Source organism: Phaseolus vulgaris, chromosome 1 (genome assembly GCF_000499845.2).
Source record: "Phaseolus vulgaris cultivar G19833 chromosome 1, P. vulgaris v2.0, whole genome shotgun sequence".
Classification (NCBI taxonomy): Eukaryota; Viridiplantae; Streptophyta; class Magnoliopsida; order Fabales; family Fabaceae; genus Phaseolus; species Phaseolus vulgaris.
Window position 1 is genome coordinate 43,260,574 of NC_023759.2, and position 27,220 is coordinate 43,287,793.

A 27,220-nucleotide genomic window follows, 5' to 3' on the forward strand; every position below is an offset into this window, starting at 1 on the left:
TTTTTATTTTATTATATCCCATATTCTGTAATTTTTGAATTGAACCATATCTCTATATTCCTGTCTATATGTTATCTGTGTCCGTATACATGTTTATGTTTAATAACACACCACTGAGATCATGCATGAAGTACAAATCGCAAGAGGCAAGTTCTGAACTTATCTCTTAGGCTGCACCAACAATGGGTTGCTTAAAGTTTAACATGGTGGAGTGTTAAGACAACTCAGGATTTTGGTTACAAGCGGAACTTTCAAGTATTCCCACTTCTTTACAGCTACATCTCACACACAACTTAGATACCTATGCTCATTTTTTTTGCTTCTATTATCAGGCATATCCAGCGACTCTTTCTTCCGGCACCTCCATACCTTCTTCTCTCACCTTCATAAGTTTTCAAATTTTTAAAAATATCCCTTTATAATATTTCGGATTACATAATCCGGAAGCCATTTTTCAGATGCATGATTATTCTCTGGATTACATAATTCGGAAGTCTTATTTAACTTCTGGATTTCCGGAAGTCTTTTTTCAAATGGCGAATTACATAATCCGAAAACTACTCTATGGGGGTGACACAAGAAGGACAAAAATGTATTTTCATGTTGTGTATGGAGGTGACAGAAGAAGATATGAAGATGCAGGAAGAAACAGTCATATCCAGGTGAAGAAGATATGGAGATGCAAGAAGAAACAGTCATATCCAGGTGAAGAAGATATTTGTTCGTTTGTCCCCCACTCTTGGGGAAGGTAACTTCGACGTTAATAAAATGGCTTCCCTCCCTAATCATGTATCTGGTTTATCAACCCTCCTACCTCCTATAATCCTTATTTTGTGGTATATTTTTTTCATGCCATTTTAATATGTAATGGTCTATATAGACCCTCCCTTTTATTGAATAATAAATAAACAACTTCTCTTGTTAAATAAAATCAGTGTTGTATGAGACTCAAATATAAGTTTCAGACACTTAAGATTTCACCCTATTGTACATTCATGTAAATGAACTACATTTTTATCTTAGCACGAGTCATGATTATAAGAAAAAGACGGATCTTAATTGAGTGAAAAAAAACTAGTATTAACATATGAAGATGATGAAATGTATGTTCCCATTAATATAATCAAATCTACTTATATATTTCATATCAGACACTCCCCTTTGTTATTTAAATGTTCAATTATGAATAAAAAACATTTCCACTTTTCCAAACAATTGTATAATTATCGCATTGATTTAATCTTGCCTACTTTTGAAGATTTCTAGAGAAAATTATAAAAAAGACATTATTTTAAATAAAGAAAAGGAAAAAACCAAGTTAAAATTATTATAATTATTTATAAAAATAGAAAAACTAAACAATTTCACCAATCAAACATGAGTAAATTAATAAAACAATTTCAAGGCTTCGTGTAATTGAGATCGAAGCCGAAAACAAATCCAATGACATAAAGTAGCATTCATCTTACAACATTTCCAAATGCAAGGTTGTTTCCTCCATCTGGAGGGATGTCTGGAAATATATATACAAGGATATTAATTATACTACACTACAACTTATTTATCCCTTGTATCCTCAGCCAAAGCAGATGCTTTGCAGATAGGGCATAATTTCTTCATAGATAACCACTTTTTAATGCAGTTCACATGGTAGTCATGTCCACAAGTTTTAAGTGTTCCAACATCATCCATGTTCTTGTAATCTTCCTGCAATTTTCAGTAAAATTCGTGAGCATCCCATTATTGTTTATCCAAAAACACGTAAAATATTTACCATGAATGGGATAATAAAAACATACCAGACATATTACACAGTTTCCTTCGTCTTGACTTTGCTCAGATGAACAATATATTGTTTCCGTCAAACATTTGGAAAACAAATCCTCAGAGACCCCTGTGTTCACACTGCCAATCCTTTCACCTAGTGCAAGTAGGTCCTGTTCAAACCAATCAAAAAATAATTAGAAATTTTGAGAATACATAATATTATTTGTAACACAAAAAACCTGTAATAAATTTATAATTACCTCGTAACTCATGTTATCTATGTCCATTCTCATTTCTCGGTGCTGATCAAGCATATTCCTGGAAGCATACACCGATCCACGCTCAACAACCAAGATACCCTGAAAACCAACAAAAAGTACAAGAAAAAAAATGGGTCAGCCAGTACTAGTAAATACCAGAAGGAACAATTTCGCTGTTTCAATGAATAAGTACTGCAACTAGTTCAAAGGAATATATTAAACTAACTTAGATTTGCAAATAAACCAAACATCCTTATTTAAGGTTAACATTGGTTCATAAAAGATGGATTTAGGTTTAATTCAAACTCAACAAATCAGTTCATAAGGTAAGAATTGTCTCTACCTATATACTATAATTTATTAATATCTTTAATCCATATTAATTCTCCAACACACCACCATCTTGAAGAGTGAACATTGGAGCGTAGAAATAAATATTTATAGGTGGTTCAATATCACCCGAATAATAACAAACCTCTCTCTTATATCATCTTAAAAGTGGATTTCAGACTTAACTCAATCCTACATAACCTTATGTAATTTACTTATAATTTTATCATATATAGATCTCCAACATTGATGCACAAGCATAAACATGTCGTCAAAATTCCAGATATTATACAGGTATATTTTTCCATTAATACTGACACAAGAAAAGGAGTTCCTTGAGATACTGGCAAAAGATACCTCCGAGGCAAATCGTTCAGCGAGACCACTCTCCTCCGTCAACGAACGATATCTTTGACTTGAAATTCTTGATCTCCCATTTCTATCACCATTCCGCCAGCCATGGGTGCTCAATGGCCTTGGATGTCTAGAAGAGTAACTTTCAGCTACCATAGGCAATCCTTCATCCAAAGATGTCACATGTCCCATGCGCAAGCTTGAAGAAGCCCTAATTGCTGGAGTGGATCTCTGAGAATAGTTGCTTTGAATTCCCCTAGCAGTCTGAGTTTGATTATTTTGAAAACTTAGAGGGGGAGCAGGATTTCTGCTTGTACCAAAATCATGATGGAAGCACCCAACATCTACAGAAGCATTGCTAACAGTAGCACCACTTCCACCAAGGAAATGACTTGTGTCAAGACCAAAAGCACTTGTATCTGCATTCCAAGTCAGCTTTTTTAAATATAAAGGCAAAGAGAATGGAATGTGTATGTATTGATACTAATATTCATCAACAGGAAACTAACCTGGTAATAAAACCCTTCCATTAGCTGGAGATATGTTCATTTGGCTCCAATCCCTTGTCAATGTAGCAGAAGTCTGACCAGAAACATCCACCAAACTAGAATGGTCTACTGGTGGGAGAGTAGGGTACGAATTGTGTGAATGATTAGTTGATAAATGGGTTCTAGATGGATTGGAATCCAAATCAAGTGCAGGGCGGCTCCTCACATTCCGCAAAGAACCCTCACCCTTTATTGAAAGGCCAGTACCTCTGAATGATGGTGTCATAGTAAAATGATCCCAGGGAATATATTGAGAATCAATATTTGGCTTCTCCTGCCATAATTCCGAAGGTATAGGAACATCAGTTGAACTTCCAGCATTGAAGTATCTACTTGTACTTCCTCTCTCATAGACTGGACAAATTCCAGGGCTCTTACGCTTGTGAGGCCCTTGACCACTTCCCATTGTAAGATCAACAAAACCACTATCAACATGAAATGTCTGTCTGTCATAATTGGAAGAAGGTTGGAGTACGTGATTATCGGACACCGTAAAGAACGCTCCAGCACTAGACGAATGCACAAAATGATCATTAGAAGTGCCTGATGCATCTGGCTGATGAGGAGGTACATCAAGGTTGAGACCTGAGGATGCATATCCATTTGACCTTGTGGAAGAGTTCCAATGAGAGGGGAAAGAAATGCTATCTATAGACATATTGTCCGTAGGATAAATAAAAGAACCATTCTCTGAAGTGCTAGTTCTACCTGCAATAGTGATATGTCTAAATAAGCAATATGGTGCTGATGCAATCAACTAGGTTAGTTTTTCTTTTCTAAAACGGACTAAGAAACCAAATACGAGCAAAAGAGAGGCGCATATAACATTACCAAGGTGCACATAGTGTTGATCAATGTGCATATGATTCCAGTTCTGGTCAGGCTCACCCTCGAACAATGGAGATGTGTTATATACGTGCCTATGACCCATAACTGTCACTTGGAATAGGTGTCAAAATAGATACCGTAGTTGAGTTAGATCTGCAAATAATTCACTACCTGCAAGTCAAAAGAGCATGATGCATCAGAGTTGGAGAAATTGAATATCAAAAACAAAATTTAACAATCAAACACAGCTGCTTCCAAATCACAACATTTGCAAGAGACCAAAGCTTTAACAAGACTGTAGTGTATGCAATAATAATAAAACAAAAGTATAACTATTCCGATTAATGTGTACCATACATATTTCAAATACAAACCTATTGAAATTAATAATTTAAAGTAAATCCAATGCATAACTGAAAGACTTGCCTAGATGCTAAATTCAATGCTGCAGACACTTATAATGACAACTCATTCCGTGTAGAACCATAAGTAAATAGAAGATATGTTGATCAAGCATAGTTGAAAGTGAACCTAATTTATCAGCACATCTTTGGATTAGAGTTTGCAAATTTTATTTTGGTTAAAATTTTGTTTTGGAGTAAGTTACGTTTCCTTAGGATAATGTAAATCAAAAACACTTTGGAATTTGTAACTTCTGAAAAAGATGTGAATATTTTTTAATAAAATATTAAATGGGAGGATATAATACTAAATTTTCAATGTCTTTTTGTCCAAACATATACAAAGTTTTTTTTCCTATACCAGAGGTAACAATTTTGCATGAAGTTGTGTCAAACATGATTGCACTATGTTGTAGTTTTTTTTTAACACAGGCATGCACAGGGGATGGGGAATGGAGAAAAGACATAAGAGACACACATGCATACGAATATGTGAAAAAGGGTATGGTCAGAAATCACAACTCCCACAGATTTTTTTTTATTTTTTTTAAGTAAAAGTTAGTAGTTGTCACCACAAACTGCAAGTAGAGCGTCATGGGCAGGAAGACTAGGAAGAATACTGCTGACAGCACAATATGAGAATAATACCCAGAGATGACATAAGATGTGTACATGATCAGAATACTAGTAGTAACTACAGTTACTTCTGGCCGACCTTTTCTTTTCCACTTCCAGAATATACAATAATACAACAAATTGACATCCACTTCCAAATCTTTAAAAAAATTCCATCAATTTGACATTTCTATTCAATATATTCTAGCCTTACACAATGACCCCCGGCTGAACTATTTAATTTTCCTGAGTAAAAAAAACTATTCCATATATATGCTTAAATTGAAGCATAATAATGGCCAATCAAATTTGGCAAAAGGAAGAGAAACAACTCAAGCAATTAATTCAGGAGGGAAGGAAGGAATTCATAATCAATCTAAAGAACTAGCCTCTAAACACTAAATACTTGATACTCATGGTATCCTTAACCGTGAATCAACTGCCCCAAAAATGTTCACTCACTTGAAGCCACCCATGCCTCTATCCACTGATACAGAAGGAGCACCTTCTAGTCTGAGGCAGAAAACAAAGAGGACGCAAAAAAAATAAACATAAGAGAAAAACAATGACAGCTGAGATTTAAATTAGACGATGGATCCTCATGAATGTCAGAAAGAGTTAGGATAGACTAGATAAAAAGAGGAAGGATTGAAAAGTAGGATGACTAACAAATCAGATATTACCTGGGTAAGGTTTAGCAAGTGTTAGAAGGTGTTAGCATTTTCTAATCTCTTCCTGCACTTTGAAATAATTATCAACAATACACAAGCATTGAGCACATAAGGAAATACTCCTATCTAAGCCCTCTAAACAGTAAACAAGACAAGACCAAAGAAACATAAACAAAATTAAATAAATCACAGTAACTAAAAAAAAACACAGAATATTTCACTCCACAACCTCTTTTCTTGGGAAAAACATACAAGGCAATTTAGAGTGAAATTTGCTTGAAGAACAAAAATTAACATTTTTTCGAAGGAGAAAGAAAGAGAGAAACACAGAGAGATGTATGACTAAAACCTTAGCAGAAAGGTAGAGGAAATCATTGATGAAAACATATAAAACAATCCGATAGAAAACGTTTACTACTAGACAGTACTTTTACAACGAGAAATATCACTGAAGAGAATATTATATTGGCAAAACTGTAAACTTTAGCATTAATTGATATTATATTAAATAAAAAATATAAATTCATTCATTTATAAACAGAAATTCAAAAGAATCAAAACCAAGCTTCCTCAGGAAAACCAGAAAAAGCATCACAAAATTTGTTACCTTTAATAAACCATGATAAATCAAATAAACTTGTTTAAAAGAGCTTGGCAACTGAATGTCAACATGCATATTATGATTGTATAAATCAGTGATCTCACATGTTTGGTTATGCTTAATTCTATTCTACACAAAAAATAGCCTTTTAGTGGAAAGCTCTGTCTTGAGCATTTTTTATTATTATAAGCTCTTGTTAACACAGACAAATCCAAAAACACTACACTGCAAAGATGATAAAAACTCAATGGAGAAATATTATTAAACTGTAAATTATTGAAGACGTCAAACATCAGAAAATAATATATTAGACAAGCCACACTTAATTTTAAACTTTAGTTTCAGATTTCTTTAGAATCCAAACACTAAATTATATCGAAAAATCAAAACAGAGAATCAGTCATTATGCTTTCAAAATGTGAAGATTTCACTGTTAACTAATATTCTACATGATATTTTATATTCATCTTTCAAGCTATATCTTGGGGTATATTGGGGCTTTGTATAAAAAAAATGGAAATTTTCAAATAAGAGGACTCGCTTAATTTTAAACTTTAGTTTCAGATTTCTTTAGAATCCAAACACTAAATTATATCGAAACATCAAAACAGAGAATCAGTCATTATGCTTTCAAAGTGTGAAGATTTCACTGTTAACTAATATTCTACATGCTATTTTATGTTCATCTTTCAAGCTATATCTTGGGGTATATTGGGGCTTTCAATAAAAAAAAATGGAAATTTTCAAATAAGTACAAAGGCTTCAAAGACAGTAGTACGGGCTATCTCCGCATAGAAGTGTTTTGTTTACCAAAAATAGTATTAACAATTGAAACTCCTTGCTATATCCAATTCTAACCAAACTCAATTGTTTCTCTGGTTAAGACCATCCATTGCCCAGTAAAGCATGACATCTAAAAATTAGGATGTGCAGGCTTTAACATGGAAGTAAAACATTTTCCATTGCCCTTAACTAGGTGAAGCAAAAGGAAGAGTGCCTGCAATCTTATTAGGCTATCAACACCTTGACATTACTTTCATATAAATCCAGAACATTTATAATCATGAGTGAAGATGATGTAACCAACTCATGCCTATCAAACAGCTTCCATGTCAACAAACTCATAGGTTCCCGTCAAAATAAAGATTTGTCCAGTATTACACCAATCCCAACCATGAATTGTTGCATTATTGGAGAAACCAACTTTTCCCAGAACTAGAAAGCTGAACTGACAGAGGGCAGTCTATGTCAATTAAGAGAGTATACATATCACTATAGAAGCCTCCTCCATCTATGGTATGCCCTACTGGTTCAACATTGCAGTCTCCATAATGCATGTTAATGTGTTGTGAGTGCTCTATGAAATTTGTACTTCTTTACTCATTATATCATCCCCACTAAACAGAACCACTTCCATTGCAGATTCCATATTAAGAGAACAAGCATTCGACAAGAAATTTTAGAAGTTATGGGCAGATAGTACTGAGGTTTACTGACATCCATACTTTAGCACCTCAGAGAGCACCAATTAGAACAATAACAATGGTATATGAAAAGTTCGATCCTCCCTAAATTTCCTGTAACAGCTCACAGTGACAGCTTGCATCGCTAAACATTGGATGTGACCAGTCTATTAGTATTGCCACAATATCCTCAGAACAATAGCTAGGGCATTTCATGCTAAACAACCAAACAATCCCAGAAGAAGGATGACCATGACCTAAAAGGACATGATGTAGCTGTACAAGGCCTACACATTTCTTCCTAACTGATATTCTTTGGCACAATATACCTTCTTCCTATATGAAAGTTGGCATACAGCTCTCCATAACTGCGGCATATAATGCTAATATGTCCTGAGTATATTGAAAATGCCAAAGTTGTCACTCATCAGTTCTATAGTCTCCCCATTAATCCAAGATTGAAAAGGACCTATAACACCATCTGCAATTCAGACAATGTAATGGAATATACCAAATCAAGAAATCACCCCCTTCTGTAACCTGCACATTGCAAAGGCAAAACCAATGTTTTGCCTAAAATATAATGATAATAATAATAAAAGTAATAACAAATTTAAAGTTTAAACCCACAGGTATAAGTGTGTGCTAGTGTGTATAAATAAACATTATTTAAAGGTTCTATGAAGGATTAATTATTATTAAAGAAGGTGGGAAAGAGAGGCAATGAAGGAGAATTTCCAATGGAAGTGCATCTCACCCGAACATGTAGAAATAATAATGTAGAATACACCAACAGCACCAAGAAACCTGCAAAACAAAAAACATCAGAACCTAATCGATTATAAGGAAATCAGACAAAAAGCAGACCAACAATATCTGACAAAGCATCCGATATACAAAACTGTAATCATCAACAAACAATTACTATACAGCATGTTAGTTTAAGTTGCAAAGACAAATATCAAAATGTAAAAAATAGAAAAGTATATAGATAAAACCATTATACTATAAGATAGGAACGGCGCGCCTGATGACTATAAAGACAACAAAACATGAGAAAAACACAGCGGGAGAAGTTTTTTCCATTCTTACACAAGGCAAGGGAGGAAGTCGTAACTAAAAATCGGGACATAAGCAAATGCAAGTAAAACGGCGTACATCATGTGGTACAAGCAAATATCAATGATTCATCGTTTTATCCCTTCTTCTATGAAGAGATATTTAGCGAGAAAGCTTTCTGCGATGTCTATCCATCATCAAGCAGCCAAAACAGACATAAAGGGTGATTTAGGCCCAGATTGGATTATCATCTCCATAAGCACTTGTACAAGAAGAAAAAAAGAAAGTGAAATGAATTAAACTTCTCCCATAAGATCAATTTATGCACCTCGACTTTATGAGAAGTTGGATGAGAGAACTTCTATGAAAGTTAAGTACATATGTCAATTTTAAAGAGAAACCCAGTGTATTTTTTCTTCTCATATAAGTGATAGTAAAGAAGTTCATCCAAACAGGGTAACCCGCAGCACTTCAAATAGGTTCAACATAACTAAATGCAGCAGCCATGAACCATAAACAACGAAAAAATCTACTACCACGATAAGATTCTTTAACGAGAGGTTCATAATCACACGGCTTCCAAAGATAATAGCTATGTCATCTCACCACATTCGAGAATATACGTTTTTTTCTTCATTTTTACTTTTACATATACTACAAGAAGTGGATATAGATACATCACATATAAATGTTACGATGAACTCACGATGATTCTACCAACCTCACCAGACACTTGATATGCTTCTGTCACGCAAGCCAGGGAAACGCGAAACACAAAAAACCAGAAAAAACAAGTCAAATTAAAAAAAGAAATCGTTAAACCGTATAATTTCCCAAGGGAAGTTCAAAAACCTCAACCCTAACGAACAATCTGAGGATCAGCAGCATCATAAAAAGACAAACACGTGGCAGAAACAAAACAACGCACAAACGCGGAATACTGAAAAATCGGCTTGAAGATGCATCAGAAGCAAATCAAGAGGACTAGAAAAAACGACGAGAAGGAAGGATGAGGCGAGTGCATACCGAAAAGAAAAGACGGAGAAAGCGTATGATCGTGAACAAGATTCTGACAGAGGGAGGGAAATGAAGGTGAGAATATGGAATTTGTAAAGGAGAGTTTAGGAATCGGAGAGGAAACGGCGGCGTTTGAGTGAGGATCGAAAAAACGGAAGGTGAGAGAGTTGCAGAGAAGAAGGAGAATAAGAAGAAAGGTGTAAGGGGGTTTGTTTGTTTGTTTGTTGAGAGAAGGAGACAACGAAATAAAGCGGTAGCAGCAATAAGAAAGAAAAACAAGAGGAGGAGAAATTCCCTTTCTCTCCACCACCACGTTTCTTACCAGTTACCGACGCATTCAGTATGCTATGCTTCTATTAACTCCCTCATTCATTGATGTTCAAAATTAGTTTAGTTTTTTCAGTTCCTCTTTCTTAAACCAATCACCAATTAATGCTTCTTCAGGTTCGGTTTGAAAAAAAATATTGTAATAAAGTTTAACATTTTCCATCACTAGTGAAAAGGCTTAACTGAAAATTTGGTTTGGATTTTTTTTTAAAAATAAAATAATTATAATTTAATTATTGACTTAATTAAATTGCTATTCCTCATAATATAGAGTGTTTTGTCCTATTTTATTATTTTCTGGTTTTCGTTTTTTTTTTCTTCATCGACTCTTTAATGATAACATTATTATGATGTTATGATGACATCATCAATAAGATTGTTAATATTGTAATATATTTATAAATATAAATAAATAAATAATATTTTAATTGTGGAAATTCAAATAAAAAACATCATTTCAATGTACAATTGTAGAGAGAAATTATATATTAAAAGAATTGTCAACTACTATAAATTTTTTGTGTTGTCAACTTGTTATTTATTTTTTACAAAATGGGAGAATGGTACGAGGTCTGAGGTTATTTACATCTTTAACAATGAAAAGTTCCAGGTTTACACATATGTTAGATCTTCGTTTTTTTTAAAAGGTTTTCTATTTTCAAAATTTATTATTTACACACGAAATTATATAACTCAATTTAGAGTGTAATTTTGTTTCAACTTCACTTGTTTTACAAATTTATTTTTAAGCTGATTCGTCACTTATTTCCAACAACTAAAAGTTAATATTAATAAATAATTGTCTAGGTAAAGGAAAATTTATATTTAATCGTCTATTGTAAAGTTTTGCTAATAATGATAAATATTATGATAGTTAAATAATATGAAGAAAAAAAATATAAATTGCTAATGTTAAAATGATTGATTTAAACAGTTTTAAATAAATTAATAGAGGCAGTACAAATATAATAATAATATTTAAATATGTTTTTTTTAATTCCTACAAATATTAAAATAATTACATACTGGGTATTAAGAATATTGACATGTTTTTTGGTTCAAATTATTGGGGACATGGCATGACGACAAAATGCTTTATCTCTTATTAAAAAAACTTAAAGCATTTAACTCAAAAAAGTAAAATCCTCTTGTTGAATCCCCTCTTTCTTTTCATCATAATGTGAATGATAATATAAACGGAAGAAAGAAGAAACGCACATTTTAACTTTAAAATTGACAAAAATAATGGACCTTGTTCACAGAGAATAGTCCAACAGTGAGAATATATGCATTAGTTTGGGTTTGGCTTATGCCTCCATTGAAAATATCTCTATAAGAAGCATTAATCAGAACTTACTTTTTGGTTAGCGAATTTGGAATGTGCTTAGTGGAATACGAATTTAGTTTATCAAACAAAGAGGGGAACATAGTTGAGTTTTTTTACCTATAATCTCAACAAAACACCCCAAAAACTACTAAAGATGCGTGTCTAGTTTCTTTACTTTGAAAAACAAATGCATTTTTTATATGTTAGCCACACCATCATTATTTACTCTGTATTTGTCAGTGGCTAGCGTATATTATTGACCCAATCCTTTAGCTACTTTAGCATTAACTAAAGTTTAGAATGACTAAAATTCAGTAATTGTTGTGGGGACTACTAACTCTTTCTACTAAATTCAGTGATTAATTTTAAATATTGAAATATCTAGTATCTTAGAAGAAGAAAAAGACTATCAATGACACCATTTCTGAATTAGTTTAATAACAAAAAAAATAGTTAACTAACACAAACCCATAAATCATTGAAACATCACTCATGTTGTGTAATGTAATGATGAACATAAGTCGTTCATAGACTTCTTCTTTTTTTCTCTCTCAATAGCATTGGGTATTATTTTTCTCAATAGCATCATTTCAACTTTATTTTCCTTAACAACACTCATTTGTCCCAAGTAAAGATTTGATTTCCAAAAAAATCAAATTCTCGCCTTTATTTTTTATTTATAAAAAAAAATTCTTTTAGGCACTCTTTGTTTTCAGGTGTGACCAAGGAGGAGGGAGGGGCGAGCAGGTGGAATTATGTTTGGATCGGTTAATTTGAATGCGGGGGCGTGGATGGAAAAGCGAGTGGGAAGTTTTTCTCCTCCTCACAAAAGTGAGAAGGTAGCAAAGACCATTCATACACATAGCATTTTACTTTCGTATCCTTTGTGCACATGTGAATGAGTTTACTGTGGTGCAGTTCTGAGTCAATGACTTTTCTTTTCATTAGAGTGTCCAGTGCTACCAATTGCAGAAGAATCTTGACCAAAATGGTAGACCCGTGAATGTGAAAGAAGTTGTGTTTGCTATAAATGAGATTAGATTTGATTGTTGTGTTGTGCCCAGAACAAGAAAACGAGAGAGAACTGGTTTGAGCAAGATGAAACTCACTGGTTTGTCTCCATTTTTTTCCAAAATCGATTTTCTTATCATTGTAGATGTTGTAGAATCGATTTTCTTATCTTTGTACATGCTGTAGAATCGATTTTCCATATGGTTGGATGGTGCATAATCGATTTTACATTTTTCCAAAAGATGCAGAATCAATTTTCTATAGAAGTGATTTGGGAGAATCGATTATGTGGCTTTTGAAGGTAGAAGGAGAATTGATTCTCCCTTATGTGATGTTGGATTCTGTTTGGTTTTCGAATAAATTCTGAGAGTATTTTTTTTATGATAATAAACAAGAGTGTGTTTTTGAAAAATTTAATTTTGACTTTTTCCAAAATTCTTCGCATAGATAAGTAACTAATTTTCAAGAACATTCAATTATCATATAATTAATTTTGAATCAACATTAATATGTTAAAATTGAAAATTAACTAAAAGTTTGAAATTATATTTTTCACTCATCTCCAAACGACATTTTTCTGTTCCTGTTCATTATCACCATAAAAAAATACTCTTAAAATTCAATTTCCTGAAAACCAAATTTTAAAAGCATCTTTTCCGCAAATAAAAAATAAAGGTGAGAATTCAGTTTTATAACCAAATTCTCACCATAGCACAAATCAATGTTATCGAGGGAAATAAAGTGCAAAATAGTGTTATTTTGAGGAAAATCATACCCAAATCAGTGCCATTAAAGGAAAAAAAATCTCGATCATATTGTTTTTATATTATATTTTGACACAAATCATGAGTAGATTAGATCTATAGATGGTGAGTAGTTTGGGAGTAGGTGGTGAACTTCAATTTCCAATCCAAACCTCATGAACACTACTTCTTGGAGTTGACGTGGTTTTGTGCCTTGACAAGAACAAATTGGTACAGGATCATGGCTACGACCAGGATCTAAAGGCAATGTAGATAAATTTCTCTATGTTGATCATTAAGTATAATTGTAAGGGAGAGGTTGAAAGCTATGACTTATTATTCAAGTGGTGGATGCCTCTCTTTCTTGTTGGAAAAACAATGTATGCTTCTTCTTTTTTCCATGCCAATGACTTTTGCGAGACTTTAGACTTAATTAAAGTGATGGTTGAGATTTGAGAGTGAAAGAGTGATTAGCGCAAAGAAGAAGATGCAAAACTTAGAAATTCTGGGATTGGGTCCTAGAAAATTTATGTCTGCAAAATAATTAGCCTCTTGTTTCTGTGGTCATATCAAAAAGTATATCATGAAACAAACGTCTTCTAAATCTATGAAATTTCTCTTTTTCATTTCTCAAATCAAACAAAATGTGTTTTTTTTTAATATTTTGATGTTGCGTCCCCTATTTTGATGAATTCAAAGAAAGAAGGGCAATGATTGAACCATAAATTTCACTTATAATTGGTCTTGCAAATCCTTTTTTTAGGTAAAAAGTCAATAATTTGCTTGACCCACGAAATAAAATCCTAACTTTTTGAGTTCAAGAATCATGTCGAATATATTAAACTTGTATAAAAAGGATATGAAGTTGTACTTTTAAATTAGTTCAAGTTTATTCACGTGCGAAGGAGATGTGCGTGTGGGTAGGTGAGTAAGCGAACTAATATATTTTATTTTATTTTTTATTTAGATATGTTATTAATATAATAAAAAATATTACTCCCTCTAAATCATAGGAATAAATTGTATTTATACATTTATACTACGCAATGAGAATTTTTAAAAAATTGTGACGGAAACTGTCCCAATTATTTACACTAGATTCATGACATTCATTATGAAATTTGGTAGTGGTGGTAACAAAGATATCTTGAAAATTCCATCCAGTGAAATAAGTGCACGTTTGAATAATTATTTCTAAAACAATATTTTGAAACGTCAAACTTACTTTTGAATAAGGATGATCTTGGTGTCTTTTAGCTTTCCTGTGCATAGATGATGCAAAGCAAAATAGGAAGTGTAAAAGGAAAAAAAAATGAGAAAGAATTGGTGTTGTTTAGATTAAGTGAAAGAAAATGAAAATGACAGAAAAATAATAAGTGAAAAGTAAAAAAATAACGTGATTTTATTTTAAAGAAAATATAAAAAAATCTAATTTAAATATTTAAATGATTTTTTTAAACTCAATTTTTGGTTGGATTTGTATTGGGAATGAGTACATAACTGATGATAAATTAACTGTAAACAAACAATTATGATCCGTTTAATAGTTTAGTTTGACTTTAACTAACTGATATAATTGATTATGTTAAATTTATAATTAATTATGTAACGATAATATATATAAAGAAATAAATAAATGTCTTTGACCTATGCAATATATTGGATAGGTTATTTGATTATTAATTCAAGGAAGTTTAGGTTAGTTGATTTGGTATTTCCAACTATTTGAATTTGATAATGAATGTGTTGAAGAGTTGATATTATAGTTAATCAAGTGTTTGAATTGTAATATTAATGTTTTAAGTCTTGTAAGTAAGTTTTCGTCATAAATGAGATATAAAAGTGTCTTGAGCCTTCATTTAAATGTTTAGATTTATTTTATTTTTTTTATCAGCAAAGAATTAATTTAAATTAAGGGGATACAAGAGGGGTATCACAACCCTTTACACAACCCAAACCCTATTTTCTACTCACGCTCAGAGATCACCACTACATTTCTAAGACGACAATGATGCACAACTTCGACGATCCCCGACTACACAAGCACAGATACCGCCTATTCACCGACCGACGATCATGTTGGTCACGGTGATGATGCATACCTTCGGCGACCACCGACTACGCAATGCTTTATCGACTGACGATCATATTGGCCTTCCACGTGTCCTCATCCACATCGCCCCTCACTTCCAATGACCTTCTGTTCTTCAAGGACGGCGATGATTCACAAATTCGGCGATGATTCATAAATGTTTAGATATGTTATAGTTGATTGAAAAGTGTTTTAATAAATTAATACATTTTTAAGCTTGTTGGATTTATAAAATAGAACATTTTAATTGATTAAATTTTCATTCTAAAAAACAAAAATTATTTATAAAGCCTACCAAAACACAATGTTAATATTTAAAATCACTAAAAGAATAAATTTAAGTGATTTTATCTAACTAATATATCATTTTGACTTGACCTACATTTTCTAAAACTTCACATAACTTTGTTTTAACTAATTAAAAGTTGTTTTAATTGACTAAACTATCATAGGTGCGAAGTTAAGCTTTTTACCCTTTTTAAGCACAAATTAAATTAAAGTCTAATATACATTAATTTTTTAAAAACAATTTGAACAAAAACTTTTCTCTTTAAAAACATTTTCATGAAACTTTTCTACTATAATCATGTCATCAAGTTCATAGTTTGATATTCTTAAGCACTAATGACTCTCCTTTTATAAGGTAAAAATTTATAGTGATAGTATTTTTTTATTGTTTGAGTTTTCTTATGATAGAGTTTAGGACAAAAAAAAATTGTAAGTAATATTGTAGAGTTCAAGATATTGGTTTGTTTGTGATAAAAATTCTTAAATGGTAGTAGGATATTTTGTAAAGTTCAAGATTACTTACAATATTACTTAAAATATTGTCATAATTTTAACCACACATCTAGCTAGGAATATAGGTAATCTAATTGTGTAAATGGAGATGATTTCATCCTTCAAACAAACAATACAATATATTGGAATTTTTTAATTATATTTTTTGTATTTTTATTTTAATATTTTTACTTATGTAATAAATTTAAAGAAAAGATTAGGCAAACTAATTTATTTTACTGTGTTTGTAATTTCACAAGTTAATGAGTTCCTATGTTAGTTGTAAATATGATAACCATAGTAACAACCATTAATGACTACAATAATTGTCCTACAAGGAAAATTGAGGTTGTTGGCATCAATGCAACAAAAACAGAGAGAAAATCTACAAAATGAGAGCAATAAATGTGAACACTTTCTTAGAGGAATTTTACCTCAATTGAGTGAAATTATTTGCAATTTATAAATGAACCACCACTGGTAGCTCAGAGAATGCAATTCACTCTTTGCCTAACAAAATAACGAGTATCTCTTGATAAAATTTCTTTTAACAAATATGAAAAAAAAAATTAACTTTAATTGTAATCTATAATTGTAACTCTCATAATTTACATATAACTATTACAATATCAGTTCTACCAGTTTCTATACAAACTTGGAGTTTTTCAAAATATTCCTAATACATTATTAGGATTTATAGAAATACAAATATTTACATATCCACAACTCAAAATAAAACTCTGAAACCTCTAAGACTCTCCTGCACCTGTATAATCATCTGTTCTTGTACATAGTACCGTCATTGCAGTTTAAACACAGCAAGAAAAGCAAGGGTAAGCTAGTGAAAACAAAATTTTATAATATACACAATTAAATCAAAAGAGAAAATCAAATTACATGATCAATTTCTCAAATTATTCAATTTTCTTCAAATCTCAACAATAAACAATCACATAGATCTCACATGGATCTACACATCCAGAATATTCAACAAACAACGTCTTCCGGAAGACCCGTATTAAGTAAGTCCTACCAGAGACTAACACTTGATCCAAAGATTACCAACGAATCCAACAGAAAGGATCAGGGTAAGGATCAGGGTAAGGATCAGGGTAAGTTCAATACAACCCAAATCGTGCATCCAAAGATTACCACATAGGCATCAATACTTAATACACAACAAACATCAGTCCATACATTATCCCAAATGTATGAATTCAATTCCATACCATTCTGTCATACAATATCATTCAAAAAGTTATCCACAATATTCAAAAGTTTATTTGACATAAAAACTAACACTTTAATACTAAATCATCAAAACCCAATATTTCCACAAATTTAAATAATATATAAACAAACAACCCAATATAAATAAACACACAACATCCCTGCAAGAGAAATTGAATATTGGGACCACATCCCTTCCGCATTCAGATCTTCTATCCTAGGGTGCTATTAAAAATTAAATTTAGCTTCCCTTACCTCAATTGCTTGCTTTCCAAGCAACTTTTAGAATTTTATTCCCCATCGTTTGGATAAGCTTCAAGATTTACGGGTCTAATGCAAATTATCTAAACAGAACAAAATTTCAGTATATAATAGAATAAGTTGAGAGGATTAAACTTCTCACCTGACCCCACCAAGATTGATGACTAAATTCTAAGAAAAAACAGAGAACAAAGGATATTTAGAGTAAAAATGTTTGAAATCAGATCGGGTATAAATGTTTCTTAACTCCTCGGCTACAACGTGGTATGATCAGATTCTAAAATAGATGAAGATTGAGAGAAAAATTAAGAGAGAAGAAGAAGAAAAGAATATGGAGAGAGAATGAAAGAAGAAAAATGAAGGCACATGGCTATGTAAAAAAAAGCTACTGTTACAATAATTCCATGAAATTTAAACATAAAATTGTAATTTAAAAAATTATAAATATAATAATAAAGTTATGGCTTTAATTCTTATTCTAAATTTTAATTATAATTTTATACTGTAAACATATATTCTAAATACAATGTCGAAAAACTAAGAGATTCCAATATCTCCGCCCACGATGAATTCGCCAAACTTTACGCCTCCGTCGACGCCGAAATCGGGGTCTTACTTCAGGTCACACTTTTTTCAAGTTCGTTATTAAACTCATGTGGCAACCTGTGCCCTAATTCATGACAATTTTTGGAATTTTTTTTGAAACTTTTGTATCTCTCCAATGTGATAGATAGTATGTAGTGTTATAACATCTATTAGACTCTTTCATAATATATAAGTTAATATATAAGTGAGTGCAAAGATTTTTTCCTAATATATAAATGAATTTAAATTTTATGGATTGAGTTAGGTTTAAAGTCGTAATAAATTAAATTTTTTTTTCAAAAAGCATATACCGCTTCCAAGGAGAAAAGTATGACGTCTACTGTAGCGGTCAATGCCGAGATTCGTCGTACTAAGGCTAGGCTGTTGGAGGAGGTTCCCAAGTTGCAGAGATTGGCTATGAAAAAGGTTGGTTCTTTGCTTTCTCTGCTGCTTGGTATCATTTGAAACAGTGCTTTTTGTTTTGTTCGATTTGATTTCTGTTTTTTTGCTTTGCGGGGTTCTGTTAACTCTCTGGACTTTGTTATTTGCATTTTTTAGGATTTAGGTTGGAACCATGAATTGCATTCAATGCATATGATGTCTGTCTTAGCTATGATATGATTGATTGAATTAGTAAAGTATTGTAGTTGTGAATAGTGAATAATTCTGTAGTTGGTACTTTCATCTGAAGTGAAGAGTAAATTGATGATTTATGCAGTTATTGAGATATCTAGATAGGAAAAAGATATTTTCACATCTATTTTTTCTATTGCAACCAGATAACAACCCACTTTTAATAATAAAATGTTAGAATAAGAAATTTAATTAAAATGTAAATTAAATTATTCAATAAAATAATTAATAAAAACAGCTGTAGGATAATTGTTTATAAAAGTGAGATTGTCAAAATATCAGCACCAAGCTAGCTAATAACATGTTATCTGGAAAGATCATTTATTTAATCTACTTGAGGGACTTTACAATAAAATTTGGCAATCAGAAGACAGATTAAAGAAAAACAATCCAATTTCTGTTGCACCTATCCATCTTGGATGGGTTAGGTTTGTTGTTGATTTTGTATGTAGTTTTGACTACTTCCAGAAAATGTTGACTTGTTTTATTTAGCATGCATGTTTCTCAATAGTTCGACTGTCGACACATGTTCAAAATTATCGATGATGCTATTCATTTTCCAATGCATGGTACAATGTATAATCGCAGGTAAAGGGGCTTTCGTCGCAAGAATTTGCTGCCCGTATAATGATTTGGTTCTTGCATTGCCAGATAGGATTCAAGCTGTCCCAGATAAGACCCCCTGCAGCACCCAAATAAACGGGAAGTTGGGCAGCTTCTGCCGCACGTCCTGGAATTAAATTTGATTCAGGTAATTGGAGTGATCCATGTCTCATAGTGATACAATCATGGTAGTTTACAAATGGGAGACTTTGTAATGGATGCTCCTCCATTCAGTTTTCCGTATCTTGTCAATTTCAGATGGGCTATTTGATGATGAATACTTCCAACAAACTGAAGAATCAAGTCGATTTAGGCAGGAGTATGAAATGCGTAAAATGAAACAGGTAAGTAACTTTTTGCCGTTGTGACCAGAGGGACTGAATTTTACTAGTCAATATTGTTCCAGAAATGGTTTCATTCAGATCTAGTTATATGAGTCATTCTTAGGATCAAGGTTTGAATATGATAGCAGAAGGATTGGATACTTTGAAAAACATGGCACATGATATGAATGAGGTCAGTTTCCCTGCTGTGTTTGTTTTTATTCCGTTGTGCATGTATGCATGCACATGTATTTTTTTTCACATTTAAGTTCATTATTTATGGGACAAGTGCAGGAACTGGATAGACAAGTACCAGTGATGGATGAGATTGATGCTAAGGTGTGATTTGTCAATTTCTGCCTCTACCCTTAAGCCCCAAATCATGGAAATCAAAGTTTTTGAAACTGGAATTAGGAAGTTGAAGTTAGTAGGACACTGCTTTTTTTTTTGTCTTTTCAGGTGGATAAGGCATCTTCCGACCTTAAAAATACCAATGTTAGACTTCGAGACACAGCGAACCAGGTCTTTTTAACTGAGTTTTATTCTTAAATTTTCACCAGTTCCCAGTTGCATCAATATTTTGGTTTCTTTGTATTATTATTACTGCATGCCGAAGTGAAAGAATTACTGTATAAGTTATGAAACAAAATAACCACGTCGACAATTATTTTGTAAACATAGTCAAATTGTTGTAACATAGCAAGATTTTGGCATAAAAGATGTAAAGTGATGCTACTCTAGATGAATCATAACCAACATTTTAATACATGGCTACCATATAACACAGGGAACTGGGTTGTATCATGAGAAATTTATGTGGGAAATGCATGGGTATTACGTATTTTAGAAGTTTTGGATAAAAGTTTTATTCCCATCACTACGCATGGAAATGCATCTTTCCAGACATATCGTGTGGGAATGAAAATCCATTAGAACTTGGGGACTTTTTTTTTCCTGATAATAATTTAACCAGGAAATAAATGTTTTTTAAACTCTTATCAAACCAAGGAATCTTTATTCCCTTACCTGTACTCATGGCAATGCAGCCTTTACTATAAACATTATTCCTAGCTAGTAAGGCCCCTTTACTTTGTGATTCATATACCGAGATGTCCTTTATCTTTACAATAATAAAAAAATGTTTCCCCAACTCTACTAGAATTCTTTGCTTTAATTGGGGGGAATTTCTGGTCTGCATCAAGTTTGATTAGGCATTCCTTTGAAATCAGAGGAGTGTATATCTTTATCTGAGGCTTTATTACATTCGAGGGGAGAAAACCATAGTTCTACACGAGTGCATTGATTATATAGTTATGTTGATAAATGTTTCTCTAGATTATTTGCTGGTGTTCTAGTTAAATAATAAACAGTGTATCAAATACTTGTGTATTTGTTTCATTTTCACTACTGGCTTACTTCATAAGAACTTGTATAGTAAAACTAGAACTACAATTTGAAATGGTTATTTGCCAAACTTCCAGTCAAATGAATTTCTGACTTCTGAGAAGTTAGTAATGATACCGGCAGATAAAAAAGCTTTGCTCACGTTGTGAGAGGGAGTATAAATCTTTTGATTTGTTAGCCTTGGGGTGATGATGTCTTTGTATTTTTCACGTCACTTACATTCGCTTCTTTAAATATAAAAGAAAAACTACTGTGCGATTCAATTTCAAATGTAGTGTTGTTGAAAGTTATTGTGTCCTGGTACTACACACACACATAGTGAGATGTTTAATACCATAGCGTGTGTTTTAGATGGCTTTTACTAGTCTTGCGTGTTTGCTTTCGCTTCTTGAGATACCTTCTCTGACTTGCCCTGTTTTTATTGTAGTGTGCTAAAGAAATGATACGTCATAGAGGACCATTGGATCAATATGTATGGTATATCTGTATTTCTTGTATTTTCTTGGTAGTATTGTGGTGTGACTCGTGCCTATTTTTTTCAAAACAGTATTTTTGCAGTCGTTTCTGCTACTTAAAGAGATGCACTTGTCCTTTATACAGACTCCAGATGCCACTAATTTATGTCAAACAGTGCGAATTTGTATTTGTATTTTTATATATACTAATTCAATGTTTGCCTTGAGGACATCTCAAGGAATCTATTTTCACTTTGATATTATTATTATTTGTATTGATATTATTATTATTATTATTATTTGTTGGGCCTCCAATAATTGTTCTTCTATTGTAAAATCATTTGATTTGTGGAGGACCCCATTGCACATTTCTATGTATGTTGATTACACGTAACTACTATCTTTTGCTTTAATATGATTTTAGTGGTGATGAGCTATCAATTCAAGCATTGGTATACATGATGTGTGGGTTTGCAAATCCCATTGTTTATTTTAAGGATTTTAAGGTGTATTTTGAACAGACCAAAGAGAGGACAAAATTTTCATTTCAAATAAATATATTGTAGTTTGATAATTTTTCATATAAAAGAAGGTAGTTGAAAAATTAATATGAATTTAATGTGAGTTTTTATTTTACAAATATTAAATCAATACCTTTAAAAGTTAAAAGTTCAACATTAGACATACAGAGAAGGTGTTGCCCTGTTTTCTTTACTCCCAAGTCTTCTGGTCAGGTGGCCGGCAAATGATTCCTAACTTGTCCGCTTAAGATTCATATTGATCCAGTGGTTGTTGTACCTGAACTCATCACTCCCCATGTAAGATATTTCCAACAACCCTGCACCATTCAGACTAGTAGCAATGTGGCAAATTAATATGGATTTAAAATAGTAGTTAAAGTTCATTTATTATTTTTGTTTTCATGTAATATTATTATTTTTTAAAATTTTCTCAATTCTATTTTAGGACTAATGCTTAAGTTTATAGATAAAAGTATCTTTTAAATAATAAATTTGATTTAGAAAATTTAAACATTTTAGGAATGTTTTATGTAGGGTTAGTTACATAATATATTATTTAAACCTTTGTCTTATATGTTAGTGTAAATTTTATTTTTTTAGAAGGATATAATAGTTTATCCTAGTGGTATTAAACTTAAAATTCATCCTCTATAATATATTTCTGTGTAGACCTAATATTAATGTTGTTGAACTTATATGCTTTAAATAGACACTTTTTCTGGTAGAGGATTGATTGTTCATGACTATTTACAAGTAATTTTATATATTATAGGATTGACTTAACCTTTTATTTATCACTATTGATTTTAATTTATTCTTTCTCTTAATTTATCTTTTATTAATTTTGTATTATGCAAAACTTTTAACCATTGATTTACACATAAAAATGTTAGAGAAAATAATTGATAGTTGAATCTAATTATTGGACTTAAAAAGAAAACCTTAGATTTTAAATTACGAGAGTATAGTTAATCTTTTGACGGATAATGAATTAACAAACCTAATATGTTTAATTGAACATAGCTAGATACGAGTTAATCCAATAAGATATATCCTTCCTGTACTGATAGGGAAAACAAGTTAGCTTATATTAAACCACCTTCAAAGAGATAAAAAAAGAACATATAGATAATTGTATTCTTATTTTAATTATTTATTTTCTCTTATAATTTTTATTTAAAAAATAATTTTTCATTCATTTCGCTTTCCTTTATTTTGTTGTTGTTAAAATGTGATAATTATAAAAACAAGCACGCAGTTGTGAATTGGATTTCATAAATTGATTTTAACAATATATTTACTAATATATTTAACCAGATATTTAGATAAAATATTATTATAATTACTAACTGTTGTCTAATGATTATATATTTAATCACTACAAGAAATAATAATATTAACCTCCTAAAAAAATCCACACAAAAAGTAAAAGGGAGACACTAAATGATATTTAGAGTGAGTTTAGTGTCCCATTAAATTGCCACTAATCTAAAGGTTGCTAATGAATTAGTGAAAACTATGGAGGAAACGACTATTTTTTTTTATGATTTTAGTGTCCATTTAAAACTTTACTTTTTTTTGTCCACACTATAAATAATATTTAATTTTATGTCTCAATTATATAGGATTTGGAACACTAATAATATCTCTTAATTCGTCTGCATTTGTTTTCTCGTATTTTTTTTGCAGCTAATTATAATTTTTATTAATATATTATTGTCTTTGCCAAAACTCTAATTTTACTGCGTAGGGAATTTTCACCATTTGCGAATAGCATTTCTATCATCCATGCAATAAGAAAGGATTAGCAAGAAAAAGTTCAATTTCCACAAATTCATTTCGAAACATAAACAATCACCAACTCAATTGCACTATGATGGCAGTTTTCAGCTCTTTACATTCACAATGCATGAACAAAACCCAACTACATTTTCTTATTTACATATAGAATTCGCTGTCTTCCTTCCCATGCAGAACAGAAAGATCTCCACATGTTTTTCTACATATGCACACAAACAAGCATGATCTAACAATTCATGCATATTTCGTAAAGGTAACGATATTAAACTCGGGGTTGTATGATGGAAGTCCAGTGGTCAAAGTTATTGAAATTGTAGCCTTTGTTTACATCTTTCTCAACTCTTTGTTTCCCAACATCAACTTCTTCGCTTATTTTTTTATTGAGCAAGTCCAACCGATCGTTCTCTTCAATGTTTTTTCTCTTCAGTGGATTAAACAAGCCCTCAGTTACAGGTGCCATAAACTGTGCTCCAATTACTATATTCGAGTTGTCATCATACCATGAAGCATATGCTTTTACATCATTATTACAACCAAAGCCTGAGCCTGAGGCTATGCCAATACAATTTTTGGCTGGTTCAGGATTTGAGTTCTTATTCATTTCTGGAAAGTGGCGTGTTGGTTCATGAATAGATTCATTTGAGTCTTCCCAAGTGCTTCTTGTGCTGCCAGTTTTCTGTCGGACCCGGCACAGCACCCACTCATCCAGCTGAAGCACATGGAGAAAAACAAAAGCAAGTGTCAAAACTTGATACTCTATCACTTTAGCCATAAAAAACCACCAAACATTTTAGAAGATGGAACATTGAAATCATGCAATTGTTGACCTACTCTCATGGACCCTCTTTGCTGTGGAATGGAGATCATGGAATTCTGCAACCTGTACTCGTGCATGATCCAATCAGTTTTAGATCCTTTGGGTGCGCGACCCATGTAGAACACTAGGGCCTTCTTCACTCCAATATTCTTCATCCCACATGAAGTAAAAATGGGTTTGTCAGTGCCAGTAGCCTTCCAATAACCAGAAGCAGCTGCTCTATTAGGCCTCACTCCATTGGGATACTTCCTGTCCCTGGGAGTAAAGAAATACCATTCATCCTCCCCAAACAAAGCTTTACCTGTTCAAAATTGAAAAAGCTATATCATTCCTTTATTAGTATAACTACTACTTCAATATGACACCATTAACAACAACAGACGCTTTATCTCACTGGATGAATACTTTCGAGAAAACAATGAAACAAAAACTAAATCAGTGCAATTGCTAACACGAACTTCGGAGCTCCCATGGATTATACTTGTAAAGATCTATTTCTGCTATGAATGAGCCGGGAAGGGGTGATGATGTCACTTTGTTTCTCAGATAGTGAACAATTAGCTCTTCATCAGAAGGGTGGAATCTAAATCCAGGAGGGAGTTGGATTTCTAAATTAGCATCTTTGTCCATGAATATGAACATATAATGCCTCCGGAGGAACAAACTAGAAAATGCATCAATCAGTTACCGATATTTTCAATAAAAAAGCCTGTAAGCTTAAAACTACTGTGCATGACACACACACACACATATATATATATATATATATATGTTGGTTGGTCATGCAGAGAGGGACAATTATCCTATATATAATACTATAAATAGGTGTGGGGAAAGAGACTTTGAAAGCAAGCCGTTTGTCCCATGTTCTATGATCAACATTCTTCAAAGGGTATGTGTATAATTTCATGAGCAAGGTTGCTTATCTATTTAGCCAAAAGATTGAGTTGAGGGTGGCCACAAAATCAGGTGGAATCACACATAGGACAGCTTGGTTTGAGGCTTCAAAGGCAAAGTTTGTCAACTTACAGCTTTAAAATATCAATATTTCTAAATCAATTTGCTAATATGCCTCAAGTTTCAGGCAATATAGTTGTATTAAAAAAGTTAAAATATGTGGTAGCGGCTCAGAAGCTTCAGATGATTGCTTATTCATAGGAATGTCCGGCGAAGTCACATCCCTGGGATGGCGGAGAGTCAACATCATAGCCTCGGTTGCTAATTAGATATCAATTTAGAAACTATTTAATAATAATAGAAACTAATTTAAAAATCAAAATTTTTTAGTCTTTAAAATAGTCTTTAAGTTAGTCACTATAATAACTAATTATTTTTTATCTCTAAAAATTGGTTTCTATTTCATAATTTTCTTGTAGTGACAAGACTCATCTTTCATCCCGCACATACAACACATACTACTTTTGATCACTATCCCTTTCCTTTCCAAATCGGCCTTGGTGGCTAACTTATTTTCCAACACTCTCCACCCTGTGACATGGGTCGATGACAAAACCTTAATCCTCCAAAACTTTACGTACACATACTTGTTTTCCCCTTCTAGCTCACCCTTAAGAAAACGTAAGCAGAATTGATCAAGTAAGAAGAAAACTCATCATCCTTCTAGACCTAGCTATCATCCAAATCCAACTCAATCCTCAAACCTTGAAGCTTTTGAAGAAGTTGACTCTCCAAAACCTTTTCCCACTCAAAGAGACTCCTTCTCCAAGCTAAATTCCACACCCAAACTCCATCAACCTAATTTCCAAAGTCAACCAACTTAGACTCAGAAGGAATGCTCAAGGGATTCCGAACAATCAACCTTAAATAGGAGACAACATTTATTACTGAATTAAGCCAATAATAAGGCTAGATATAAGGACAAGGGGGAGAACACTACTCTATATAAGGGAAATAAAACAACTCACCGTATATACACACAACACAACAAGTACTTTCAACTCTTATTTTATATTATACTCACTATATTTTTATACTCTTACTGACTTGAGCATCGGATATCTTCTGCAGGTGGAGTCTCTTTATTTCCTTGAAAGCAATTCATGAAATTTGCAAGGAGACGATCTTGTGACCATTTTAGAGTTTATCCGACCTCAACTGAATGTTTTAGATTTGAGATCATCAATACTTTTATCTGAATCATTAAGAATGGTAAAATTTTAGATATGTAGGTTTATAGAAGTTCATAAAAGATATCTTTTTTTTATGAACATTAAGTAATTTTTTTATAAGAATTGAAGTATTCTTTAAATATTTTTATTTATTAAATTTTTATTTTCTGTTAAAAAGAAATTAATTTTACTCTACCTTTTTCTCGGGTTAATAAGTGAATAAATTATACTTTCCTCTTTCTGATTCCTTCAAAAATCTTCTTTT

The 27,220-nt window shown here is 32.1% G+C and overlaps 2 protein-coding genes and 1 pseudogene across 17 annotated transcripts; 1 reads left to right on the top strand and 2 right to left on the bottom strand.

The window, feature by feature from the left end:
* Window positions 1-1,362: 1,362 nt before the first annotated feature.
* LOC137814440 (probable E3 ubiquitin-protein ligase RHG1A) lies at window positions 1,363-10,316 on the bottom strand. Of its 15 annotated transcripts, none has more exons than XM_068617187.1 (10): window positions 9,924-10,258; window positions 8,596-8,645; window positions 5,787-8,319; window positions 5,566-5,616; window positions 4,091-4,258; window positions 3,221-3,967; window positions 2,715-3,130; window positions 2,028-2,126; window positions 1,800-1,937; window positions 1,363-1,707 (listed from the first exon to the last, which is right to left on the bottom strand). In XM_068617187.1, the coding sequence occupies exons 5-10, from the start codon at window positions 4,188-4,190 to the stop codon at window positions 1,558-1,560; spliced, it is 1,650 nt and encodes a 549-aa protein (XP_068473288.1). In that variant the 5' UTR covers window positions 4,191-4,258; window positions 5,566-5,616; window positions 5,787-8,319; window positions 8,596-8,645; window positions 9,924-10,258; the 3' UTR covers window positions 1,363-1,557. The 15 variants fall into 15 exon arrangements, with proteins under 15 accessions (XP_068473288.1, XP_068473299.1, XP_068473294.1 ...); XM_068617198.1 differs by having other exon boundaries at window positions 5,787-5,838; window positions 10,237-10,253; XM_068617193.1 differs by having other exon boundaries at window positions 5,787-5,838; window positions 9,924-10,237.
* A 7,864-nt stretch (window positions 10,317-18,180) lies between these two features.
* Window positions 18,181-22,134, top strand: LOC137814441 (syntaxin-71-like; annotated as a pseudogene).
* A 1,879-nt stretch (window positions 22,135-24,013) lies between these two features.
* On the bottom strand, window positions 24,014-25,560 carry LOC137814442 (NAC transcription factor 29-like). Of its 2 annotated transcripts, none has more exons than XM_068617200.1 (3): window positions 25,285-25,560; window positions 24,841-25,127; window positions 24,014-24,718 (listed from the first exon to the last, which is right to left on the bottom strand). In XM_068617200.1, the coding sequence occupies exons 1-3, from the start codon at window positions 25,466-25,468 to the stop codon at window positions 24,272-24,274; spliced, it is 918 nt and encodes a 305-aa protein (XP_068473301.1). In that variant the 5' UTR covers window positions 25,469-25,560; the 3' UTR covers window positions 24,014-24,271. The 2 variants fall into 2 exon arrangements, with proteins under 2 accessions (XP_068473301.1, XP_068473300.1); XM_068617199.1 differs by having other exon boundaries at window positions 25,279-25,547.
* Window positions 25,561-27,220: the final 1,660 nt, after the last annotated feature.